The sequence below is a fragment of the Schistocerca serialis genome, chromosome 9 (assembly GCF_023864345.2).
Source record: "Schistocerca serialis cubense isolate TAMUIC-IGC-003099 chromosome 9, iqSchSeri2.2, whole genome shotgun sequence".
NCBI classification, from domain to species: Eukaryota; Metazoa; Arthropoda; class Insecta; order Orthoptera; family Acrididae; genus Schistocerca; species Schistocerca serialis.
Genome location: NC_064646.1, coordinates 321406445 through 321419055, shown reverse-complemented (window position 1 = coordinate 321419055; position 12611 = coordinate 321406445). Strand labels below are relative to the sequence as shown.

Genomic DNA, 12611 nt, shown 5'->3' with positions numbered 1-12611 from the left:
CTGGATAATTCGAGTGAATGTTTTGGCCACCCAGATCGTGCGACATGAATCCCATCGTACATTTACGGGACATACTTGAGAGGTCAGTTCGTACACAAAATCCTGCACCGACAACATTTTCGGAATTGTGGACGACTATAGAGGCAGCATGAATCAATATTTTTGCAGAAGACTTCCAACGAGTTGTTGAGTTCATGAGTTTCTGGACCACAACTGGAGAAAGGACCTCCGTCGCTATATTAGGAGGTATCGCACGACTTGTAATAGATCCGTACAAATGCGGCCCGGGATTTCGCAGGATTCTGGAATATATATTGTGTTCGAACATTATGAATTACCTCGAAGAAATCGGTCTATTGACACACAGTCAACATGGGTTTAGAAAACATCGTTCTTGTGAAACACAACTAGCTCTTTATTCGCATGAAGTGTTGAGTGCTATTGATAAGGGATTTCAGATCGATTCCGTATCTCTTCATTTCCAGAGGGTTTTTGACACTGTACCACACAAGCAGCTTGTAGAGAAATTGCGTGCCTATACAATATCGTCCCAGTTATGTTACTGGATTTGTGACTTCCTGTGACTTCCTGTCAGAGAGGTCACAGTTCGTAGTAACTGACAGAAACTCATAGAGTAAAACAGAAGTGATTTCTGGCGTTCCCCAAGGTAGTGTTTTAGGCCCTTTGCTGTTCCTTATCTATATAAACTATTTGGGATACAATCTGAGCAGCCGTCTTACGTTGTTTGCAGATGACGCTGTCGTTTATTGAGTAATAAAGTCATCAGAAAATCAAAACAAACTGCAAATCGATTTAGAAAAGAATTGTGCGAAAATTGGCAGTTGACCCTAAATAACGAAAAGTGTGAGGTCATCCACATGAGTGCTAAAAGGAACTCGTTAAACTTCGGTTACACGATAAATCAGTCAAATATAAAGGCCTTAAATTCAACTAAATACCTCAGAATTACAATTACAAACAACTTAAATTGGAAGGAACGCATAGAAAGTGTTGTGGGAAGGGCTAACCAAAGACTGCGTTTTATTGGCAGGACACTTACAAAATGTAACAGATCTACTAATCAGATTGTCTACACTACGCTTGTCCGTTCTCTTTTAGAATACTGCTGCGCGGTGTGGGATCCTTACCAGATAAGACTGACGTAGTGCATCGAAAAAGTTCAGTGAAGGGCAGCACGTGTTGTATTATCGCGAAATATGGGATAGAGTGTCACTGAAATAATACAGGATTTGGGCTAGACATCATTGAAAGAAAGGCGTTTTTCGTTGCGACGGAATCTTCTCACGAAATTCCTCCCATGCGAAAATATTTTGTTGACACCGACCTACATAGGAAGAAACGATCACCACGATAAAATAAGGGAAATCAAAGCTCGTAAGGAAAGATATAGGTGTTCGTTCTTTCCGCGCGCTGTACGAGATTGGAATAATAGAGAATTGTGAAGGTGGTTCGATGACCCCTCTGCCAGGCACTTAATTGTGATTTGCAGAGTATCCATGTAGATGTAGACACGATTAGTGGGTCTTGAGCAAAACAGTTTGACGACCATTGGATTAGGAGGAAGTCTACGGGCAACAAGTTGCATAATTTGTTTCACTAGCCTCCACACGGCGGATTCTTTCCCCGGCCACGAGTGAGCTTCGCGCGATGCTGCAGAATCTCCTATAGACGACAGATGAGAAGGAGCGTTTCTAGGAGTGGTAGTACGGTACTTCGTATTCATCTTGTCGTTCTGGTTTCAAAATCCAGTCATTTGGTTGTATCACAATGACAATTATTGGCTACCTTCGTGGCGTTGAGCTTTATTCTGTGTGTGTAGCGCATGAAAGCATCAAACGAGGCGGACTAGCGATACTCACGTGGGGTAATGGTCGATCTTCTCGCAGAAGGTGGCGCCCGGCTTGGCGCAGGACGGCGTCTTGCCGGGAGGCGCGGGCAGGAAGGGGTAGCTGCGGCAGCCGCCGTAGTGGTCGCACTGGGGGCTCGACGCCAGCGGGGTCGCCGCCAGCAGCACGCCCAAGACCTGCAACCGAGCCCGGCACTGCACTACCTCGACACACCCTTTGCTTATGGAACAATTTTAATATACTGCAGAAGAAAAATGCGACACTCTTAAGGACAAGGACAAGGTAATTTTATTCACAAGTGAGATGCCATTGTAGGACTGTACTGTACTGTACAGTAACGGCATGTTACAGTAAAGGGTGCCAAAGAGTGGTATCAGTACACAGTGTATCGCCCTCTAGCTGCAACACAGAGGTGTAGTCTTGCATGCACACGATCGTAAATGTGCCGAATGGTATCCTGCAATAGGTTGGCTCATGTCTTGCGCCATTTGTTGCGGTTCGGCACTGGTTCTTACAGGCCCCCGAGAACGAGCAAGTTCTTGCTTAATCATGTTCCAACGTGTTCAATTGGCGACAGATCGGGTGATCTTCCTGGCCAGGGCACATCACGTAGAGCAAGTTGCGTCACAACAGCCATATATGGGTGTGCATTGTCCTGCTGAAAAAGTACATCAGCTTCCTGTCGAAGAAATGGCAGTAGCTTGGGGATAACACCATGTGCACTGGTTACTTTACTGTAGGGAAGCAACAAATGCAACCGCGAGCTGTAACTAACGGTTCCCCACACCATGAGGTCTGGTGTGGGACTTATGGGTTGTTGGCGAATGCACTCTGGAACAGACAGCTCACCAGGTCTACTCCATATACGTGTGCGTCCATCACTCGTTAACAGACAGAAGTACTCTCATCACTAAAGACGATAGAGCACAATCCCACTCTCCAGTCAAATCTTTCACGTCATCAGATTTGCCATCCTTGGTGGTATGGTGGTGTCGCTGGTAATCCGACCAGAGATACAGTTGATCTTAAGCCTGCTGCAAGCACAAAGTTCCCAATGTTCGCTGATGACGCAACAGGCGCAACGGGTGGTTGGGTTTCGTCCATGGATGATGTTCGGTCGGCCACCGACTCTCGCACAGTGCGTCAGTCTTGAAGTGCGTCGGTATTACGCGGAGGTCCAGAGCCTGATTTGCAGATGTGAGATTGTTCTACAGACCGCTGTCGATGCAGCGGCACGCTACCAGTACTCTGTGCTAAACATGTGCAGCAATCCGCAGATACATCCATCCAGCTCCCGGAGGCCCACAATGCGAGCCTTATCAAATGGCTGAAGCTGTTCAACAGGAGTACGTACTTATTGGTGGGGCATGGTTGTACCCTCGGATGAATGCCGCAAACACTGTTCATCTTTAAACTCGGTACAGTTACTGCCTATAGACTCAAAACAGAGGGTGCAGACTGGCTTCCTAAGCGCCTTCTGATCGCCGAAGACCGTCGCAAGTGAATCACTAACATAACAACCCTTCAGTATGCACATTTTATACCCTGGTGCCACTGAACACAGTACTTGAGAGTGTTATTTTTTTCCCGGCAGTTTATATCATTTCCTTGCCGCAATGTGCGCCAGCCCAGTCCGCTATTATACTGGCCACGACCAGTTTTCATTTGCAGGGTGAGGTTGTTTTATTTGGGCTGGTCTTTCCCAGAATTCTCCTAAGTGGGTAGTACTCTCATTTATCGTTCAGTAGTTTCTCGAGTTTGGCTTGTGGGTTCCAACATCACTGGCAGAGAAACTTACGAAAGTTCTCCCAGAAGGGAGCATGATACGAGAGCTCTATTAACGAGAGCAGGAAATGGTGAACGGAAATGCCTACGTGATGCTCCTAATTCTGACTGATTGTAAAGCTTCATAGTTAAATAACTTCGTGGAGCGGTTTGGAAGAGATCGGGGATCAGTCGGCAGTCCTCGTGGAGCGCTCAAGTAGTGTGCGCCCTGGGGTGAAAGTGGAGTTTCCATGGTGTATTTCAGAAGTGAAGGTGATCCTTCGTTGATCAGGAGGACGAGATTACTGTTTAACGTCCCGTAGACATTGAGGTCATTAGATACAGAACACAACCTCGGATTAGGGAAGGATGAAAAGGGAAATCGGCCGTACCCTTTTAAAGGAACCATCCAGGCATTTGCCTGCAGCGGTTTAGGAAAATCACAGAAAACCTAAATCTGGATGGACTGACGTCGGTTTGAACCGTTGTCCACCCAAATGCGAGTCCAGTGTGCTAAACACTCTGCTGTCTCGTTCGGTCGTCAGTAATCAGTCGAGTTATGTCTTCCAGTGCAGGAAGCTGAGAGGGCGTTTCCCACATGTGGGTGTGGACTGCTCAACTGTTTTACCATTTTGGCGAGTGCTGTTTTTTGGTGAGTGTGCAGACGCTGAATAAGCGTCAAATGAAAGGCGAAACTCCAGCTTTCGATGACTACCAATCGTCGTCATAGTCGTGACTAAACCAAATTGCCAGCGTCGGGACAGCGTTTCCAGAATCCGCGGAGAGTGCTAGCTATTCGAATATCTAGGAAACAAAGTAGTCGCAAGGCTGCACCACATTCACCGTCACATTTTAAAGACCTTAAAATCTGAAACTTTGTGGTACATTAAAACCGTGTGCCTGACCGCGAATCGAACCCGCCTTTGCCTTTAGCGGCCAAGCGCTCTACCGAGTGAGCGACCCAAGCATTACCCACGACTCGTCCTCACAGTGGTGCTTTCCCCAGTATCTCATATTCTAACATCCAAACTTCTCAGAAGTTCTCCTGTTCCCAGGCATTAGCTAAACCATATCTCTGCGATTTTCTTTCTTCCACGAGTCCTTCTTCTGGAAATTGGGAAGCTAGGAGATGAGATATTGGCGAAAGTAAAACTGTGAGTGTAGGGCGTGAGTAGTGCTTGTACAGCTCAATCAGTAGAGCACTTGCCCGAAAAAGGTACAGATTCTCGGTTCGACTCCCGGTCCGGCACACAGCTTTAATCTGCCAGGAAATTTCGTAACCGCACCATCCGCTGCAGAGCGAAAAACCCAATTAGGAAACTTTATTTATTAATGACCTTTTTATTCTGGAATGATCCCCATCGTTTCCTGTTTTTAATTGTTGGATGTAACCAAATTCTCTTATGACTTACTTTGGAGTATCAACGAGTGATGTGGTTTTCCTAAACGTCTTAAGATAAATGCTGCAAAGATTCCTGTCAACAAGCGCCAAGCGATTTCTTTTGCCATCCTTACCCACCCTAGTTAATTCTACGTCCTTAAGGTCCCCGATGATGACAAGATGTTACCTCTCAACATATCTACTTTGCAACATGAATCTTAAGTTTTTCGCAGAATGACTGGAACAAAATGCCTTCTAATTAGTGATCACGCTTTGCAGACTATAGGAAAAAGCTACTCTCTGAAAATGTATGCTAAAGCTGTGGTATAAAGTCCAGATTAAATCGAAAAGTACAGCTACAGTACGTAGCAGTGGACAACACTGATACCAGGGCGTTTTGTAAGCCTGATGATACGTCTTCCACCGCGTGCGTTAAATAATGTACCTGAAAAGTTTTCCTTCGGGCATTGTCCGAAGAGACCGAATTTGTTGCGAGTATGAAACCCGTCACTGTGGTTTAGCACTCTCAGCTGCAAATGCTTGCGCTGACTACAAGTTGCGGTTTGCGGTTAACCCACCAGTAAGCTACACGGGATGAGGTCTTTGTAGTCTGATCACTTTGCTGTTCTCAACAAGAGAAAGAGAAAACCGAATAGTTCCAACGATTATTAACGTATAATTGAGATTTCACAGCAGTCTGCTCAAACTGCTGAGCGGAAACCAGCGGCGCTGCAAGCCGGTTTTGTATACAGGTTATTTAGAAAAAAAGTATCCGAAGTTCTTGCATAAGAAAGTGCTGGTCAAAGCAGTTGTAATTTTACTTCAGTCTAGGGCTGTGCAGACAGCCAGAGGACGGAAATCTTGCGCAATGGAGCAGAGTGTTATGGTAGTTGAAATATATGGGGAAAGTAAATTTCTGGAGGGCGACATCACTAACACCGTCCGACCAATTATACAGAAATCATGGTGTCGTAGTTATTTTCATTTTGCTTTATTAATTACTCTTTTTACTCTGAAATATGTTAAATGGACTGATATAACGGTAAACATGTATGCTGTTGGTAAATTTTGGAATTGTTATACATCTAGGACAGGACCTTTTGGTCTGTTAATCAGTTGAAAGAATAAGACGGAAGCAGGCGTCAGGAAATGTCAAGCGATGCCATTAGGATTTCGAGTGCTCTTTGTCGTAAAGTTATATGTGTGATGGTGACGGCGTCTTGAAGGAATGGCGTTCATTTTCCAGCAAGGTAGAACAAAAAGTGAAAGGAGCGTGTGTGAAAAAGTGCTAGGGTCTTATCGAATTTTTGTATCCGCGGCGGAGACAGAAAAGGTCGCAGTTCCGGCTTCTGTTAGCGGCTTGCAGGAATAATTCCGTCACGTGTATTTGAAAATGCCTGTTATATTATTGGCAGCTGGCCCAAGCAATGATTTTCGGTCTACAACGATTCTGTTGCAGATGCAGTATTGCCTTTTCGGAAACATAACAAACACCCCTTAATTTGATGAATGAAAATCAAGCAAAGTGCGCGAAATGAAAGGTGGTTTGCGGAACTAATGATCAGAATTAAAAAAATGAATGCAAATGTACAATTCTTCTAAGAATTAGTTTTCGCGACGGAATTTTTATTTTGTGTGTTACTGGACGATCAGTGTATAAGTCATTTACAAGTATGTTGTACGTTGCTCCTGGTAGGTCTCTGACTGTAGAATAAGAGCACACTTTAGAAGCTCGAGAAGCTTCCGAAGTTGAAGACGAAATTATCGGAAAAGCTATTAGTTCTACGGATTCATCTTTTACGGGGAGTTATTTGTCTAACATTCCTTTACTGCAATTGCGCCCCTACCTAAAACAAATTTTTTTGTTTGTATTTACTTGTTTCTAATTGTTTGCATGCGTGCAAGACTGCGTATGTTTGTTTGCGTTTTCTTGAGCCAATGTACTGATAACTTCTTTTTTTTCCGTGGCGTACTCCATCAGGCATACGGTAGGCAGCACAGAGGAATGTGCCTTCCATCCCCAAGAAGTCGAGAGCTCGCAAGAAAAATGTGTTTGGGGGATGTGACTGTGAAGGCGGAACCAGTGTGTAGGTGGGCAAAGGAGCAGGAGTGTAAACTGTAGACATTTACCACAAGGAACTTTCACTTACTTTGCGTTTTGCTTTTCATAATTGTGTGAACAGTGTAGCCGTAAGAATCCATTAACAACAATGACAAATATTAAAATCGCTATAAAATGCCATTTTTTTGTGTGAGCTTCCCAACTGCGTGTTACTGAGGACGTTGAGATCCAGAAATGTGAGAAAACAAGTACCTGTGACTACAAAATTCGTGACCGACGTAGCGCAAAACCTACAAGTAACTTCTTCCACCACCGGTTGGACAGTTTAAGGATGTCTTAGGAGCCTTATCTGTGGGCGTGGACAAAAATACGACTGTGTAATGGTGGCCAACTTCAGGTCTTTATTCGCGACTGACAAAAATGGCCTCGATTAAACCCGCCCATCGTCCGATTGCAAACTGTATAGCGCGATGCTGGGATCCGTGAAGAACTGAAACTATGCTGACAGTTTTACATCTACCAGAACTTGGCCTACATTCCAAACTTCAAGAACCTCTCTTGGGGACCAAGGTCTCTGAGAACGAAGGGTATTACGGAAAAATTTCTTATCTATAGCCTTTGCAGACGAATCTTTCTCTCTGAAGCGGAGTGTGCACTGTTTTGTACTTTCTCGCCAAACCTGGACTCGAATTGGGAACTTCGTCTTTCACGTGGGTGAACACTGAATTGTACCGAAGACGTAGCAAGATAGGCCCCCGCAAAGAGCGTAGGTACAGAGGGGGAGCAATAAATTTAGAGACAGAGAGAAAAAAGACTGTAAGAACTAACTAGCAGTACGTGAATTCTTCTACCTCCTGCCTCCGAGAAGAAGCCATTCCCTTGGCCCACGATTGCTACCTCAAAATCCATGCAGGCTGAGGAAGGGGGAGGGAGGGCGGCTTATAGATCCTGAACAGTTGATCAGATGGTGTACAGAACATGCTACGGACAGATCAGTGTGGAGGATTATGCAACTGTCAGGACTTTTTATTTGTCTGGATAAATTTGATTGGCAGCAGATTTTAATAAACTTTATTTAAAATCTACTAAATGGACACTTACACGTAGGTACTTTTGTTCGTTTTGTATTAAAGGAACGGTAGCAAACACGGTTAAACGCTCTACAATAAACGTCATATTTTCTACACTTCATGATTGAGAGCAATAAGAAGGCACCGACAATCGACATGAACGTCTCTATAACGCGCTTTCACAAATCCTTGTTACTTTCCTAGGTAATTTACATCGTAGCTGTTGATCCGTACGAGGCTCACGCGTGCTGATCTTTAAGGCTGTCTTATCGTCGACCGACTGTATGTGGCCAGAAAATAATACGATTTTAACAGAATGTCCGGGGTTTTCGAAGTCTGTGTCCGGCTTCGGCAACTTAAGTGATGTCAGCCATACGTTTGACCGAAGGTTTTTTTCTGATTTCTAGCAAGTGAGGACTGGAGCAGGTCGCCACGTTTGAGGAAGCAAGTGAAAACGATAGCGAGGATACGTGACTTCCTCCAGCCAGTACTTTTGCTGCTCCCAAGATTTGGTTTGTACGATCTCCCGTGTAAATAAAAAAGGAATTCAAAAATTAATGTTCTCTGAATAATTGATAAATTACAGGAATTATTAGCTGTTGCACGTACAGATACCATTTTCATCTTACAATAATTTGAACCCTCATGTAAACAAATGAATGCTCTGCCATTGTTCATTGCCTGCATTGCTCAAGCATCTGGTGTTGCAAGATCATAGGTCCTTTTTTAAAAATTTCTCTTGTGCTTGGAATTCTGGCATATACTAAAGCACCTAAAGCCTTAAGTTTAATTTGCTGATCACTGTGCTAAATGTTTAAGCCATGTCATTCTTGTATCAAATCCCACTGGATAGTCGGCTTCGCTGCGCCTGCCAGTCGTGTCCGTATGAACGTGTCGCTCGTACGCCAGTATCTGATCGCACAACAAAATTGAACAAAGATTGTTTTTAGGGTTTCGGTGATGGGGGAGGCACATTTGACAGTTCTTCGAGATGCGTAGGATCACTTCCATACGGCTCTGCTCCGAAGCATGTTCTGTATACTATCGGATGAAAAGCACATGGACACCCCTGTGTGATGCGGAATTGATAGTTGGACCCGGCCAGTATAAAACAAGTCGGTAAACATTCTGTTGTCAGTAAAGGAACAGTAACAGCAGAATGGTGAATCAGGAAAGCTCAGTGACATCGAACGTGGACTAAGCACCGGATGTCACCGGAGTAACAAATCCATCAGGGACTTCTTCAGCCTTTCTAAAGCGGGCCAAGTCGACTGCTGACAATGTGATTATGAAGTGAGAATGCGAAGGAGGAACTATAGGTAAACCAAGGATAGGTAGACCACATGTGCCGACGGACAGGGAATGTAGACCATTCTGGAGGGTGGCTGCAAAAAATCGCGTGAAATCAGAGAAAGGAGCCAGTCCTGAGTTCCAACGTGCTATCTGCAGTCGCGAAAGTGCTATTACTATTCCTAGGTAGTTAAAAAGAAAGGGGTCCAGTGGTCGAGCAGCTCCTTGTAAGCCACACGTTTCTGTAGTCGGTGCTAAGCGATGCTTGAAGTAGTGTAAAGAGCCGACGCCACTAGGCAGTGAAAGACAGCAGTGGTTTGGGTTCATGCATGAAACATGCTATAGCTTGTGGTAAGCCGATGCAAGGCAATGGGAGAGGCGGAGGTCTCGACACGCTACCTGCCATCATGTGTGGTGCCAAGAGTGAAGTATGGAGGAGGTGGCGGTACGGTATGCGAATGTTGTTCGTGGCTAGGGAATGGTCCCCTTGCTGCGCTTAAGAAAACGATAAATTCAGAAGGATATGGTCACATTTTACAGTATTGTATAGAGTAGAGGAACATTTCGGAGACGATGATTGTATCAGAATGACATTGGACCTATCATAAAGCAGCATGTTTGAGGCAATGCTTTGTGGACAGTAACATTTTTGAAATGGACTGGTCTACTCGGGGTCCCAACCCTAACCAAATGGGACAACTTGAGATGAGTTGAAGCATTAACTTGGCTCCAGAACCCAGCTTGCAACATCAGTGCCTCCTCCGGTATTGATCATGAGGAGCAATGGGCTGCAGTCTTCCACAGACATACAGACAAATCATTGTAAGCATCCCAAGCAGAGTACAAGCCGTCAGGAAGGCAAAGTGTGTCCGAATACTTTAGGTCAGGCAGTGTATGTGTTATACTGGTAAACGGTTTCTGGTTGTTGGCGGGAAAATGCACTTGATAAATGAAAACGCTCTCAGGGCAGTCGAAGTGAGCAGCGCGCCTGGGATGCGCTTTCGCCGGAAGCGGCGGGTAGAGGCATGCACGGCTGACAAAGACAAGACTGCCGCGGGCTGAACTACCGGCGGTCTGTCAGCAGCATACCTGCGCGAGTCCGAGAGCTGCGATAAGGACACGGCGCTCCCAGCGAGGCCGGGCGCGTGCTGTACCCTTCACTCTTATACCGCACGGCGTAAATGGACCGGCAAGCCGAAGGAGACAAAATGCCAGATCCGTCCGGAATGCAGGCCGGACAACAGCCTGCCCGCTGCAGTGATCGCCTCAGACACTGTTCATCACAGACTTTAGGCTTTCCTCCTCTGACGTACTGAACGGGTAGATTTCTACGTCTACATGTACACTGATCAGCCAGAACAGTATGACCACCTACCTAATAGGCGCTATGTCCACTTTTGGCACGGATGAAAGCAGCGACACGTAGTGGCATGGAAGCAATGAGATCATGGTAGGTCGCTGGAAGGAATTGTCTCCACGTCTGCACACACAAGTCACCTAATTCCCGTAAATTGGGGGAGAGGGCGATGAGCTCTGACGCCACTTTCAATAGTATTCTATTGGGTTCAGATTTGGGAGTTGGGGGCAACATATCAATTGGAACTCGCCACTGTGTTCCTCGAACCACACCATCACACTCCTGGCCTTGTGACATGGCGCATTATCTTGTTGAAAAATGCCTCAGCCGTCTGGAAACATGATAGTCATGAAGGGCTGTACGTGGTCTGCAACCAGTGTATGATACTTCTTGGCCGTTGTGATGCCTTTTAAGAGATCCCACTTGATCCATGGATGCCCACGTGAATGTTCTTCAGAGCATCATGGAGCCGCCGTCAGCTTGTCTCCGTCTCACCGTACATGTGACAAGGATCTGTTACCCTGGAAAACGACGGATTCGCTCCTTCCCACTGGCATGATGAAGAGCGTATCGGGATTTATCAGACCATGCAACACTCGATCACTGCGCCAACGTCCAGTGCCGATGGTCACATGCCCATTTCAGTCATAGTTGCCGATGTCGTGGTGTTAACATTGACACATTCATGGGTCGACGGCTGTGGAGGTCTACGTTCGGAGTGTGCGGTGCACGGTATGTTCAGACACACTTGTACTCTGGTCAGCATTAACGTCTGATGTTATTTCCGCCACAGTTCGCCGCCTGTCCTGTTTCGCCAGTTCGCCCGGCCTGCGACTTCCGACGTCTGTAATGGGGGGCGGCCGCCCTACCCCCACGTCCCCCACGTCTGGGCGTGGTTTCACCTTGGTTTCGCCACCTGTTAAAGACACTCACCAAGCACTCCTCGAACACCCGACAAGTCGTGCAGTTTCCAAACGCTCCTCGTGCCGAGCCTCCGGCCCATCAGAATCTGCCCTCGGTCAAATTCAGATAGATCGCGCGCCTTCCCCATTTTAAACACGGACATCGCACTCACTGATGCTACATGTACCGTGCGTGTGTCTGAGTAGCAGTAATTTCTCACCAGGTGACCTTGATGTCACCTGGACGAGTTTATATCGATAGTAGGTCGGAGGTCATAATGTTCTGGCAAATAAAATAAAAATTTTCTCCGTTTAATAACAGCCATTATGAAAAATTTCTCTCATTTACGTGTCTCCCAAAGAACTAATGAAACTGTCAGTACCACACGCCCGCTTAGACTCATGACGAACTTAAAATGGCGGACAAAAAATGGCTCTGAGCACTATGGGACTTAACTTCTAAGGTCATCAGTCCCCTAGAACTTAGAACTACTTAAACCTAACTAACTTAAAGACATCACACACATCCATGCCCGAGGCAGGATTAGCACCTGCTACCGTAGCGGTCACGCGGTTCCAGACTGTAGCGCCTAGAACCGCTCGGCCACCTCGGCCGGCCAAAATGGCGGACATAAACCGCTCATTGAAATCCGACATGTGTAAAATATGCGTCATAATTAGAATTAGCATTCTTCCATATCACATCATATTTATTGGCTTCGCCGATTGAAAACCGCCGACACTTTTCAACCAGACTTAATTACCGATCAGATTGTCATCCACCACAATCTAAATTTAAAAAAAAAATATTGATAAACTAATATCATCAGTGGTCAGTGGTATGCCTCATTGTGCGTGTATGACATCACATGAAACAGCATCATTACTAAACAGTAGAAAGCCCACGCCCATTATCG

General features: G+C 45.8%; 1 protein-coding gene across 2 annotated transcripts in view; it reads right to left on the bottom strand.

The window, feature by feature from the left end:
• The window catches only part of LOC126419254 (protein spaetzle 5), a 341611-nt gene that overhangs the window by 113086 nt on the left and 215914 nt on the right, over positions 1-12611 (bottom strand). For both annotated transcript variants that reach the window (XM_050086411.1, XM_050086412.1), the window contains exon 2: positions 1881-2044. In XM_050086411.1, coding sequence (XP_049942368.1) covers positions 1881-2044 — 164 coding nt within the window. The remainder of the gene's footprint in view (positions 1-1880; positions 2045-12611) is intronic.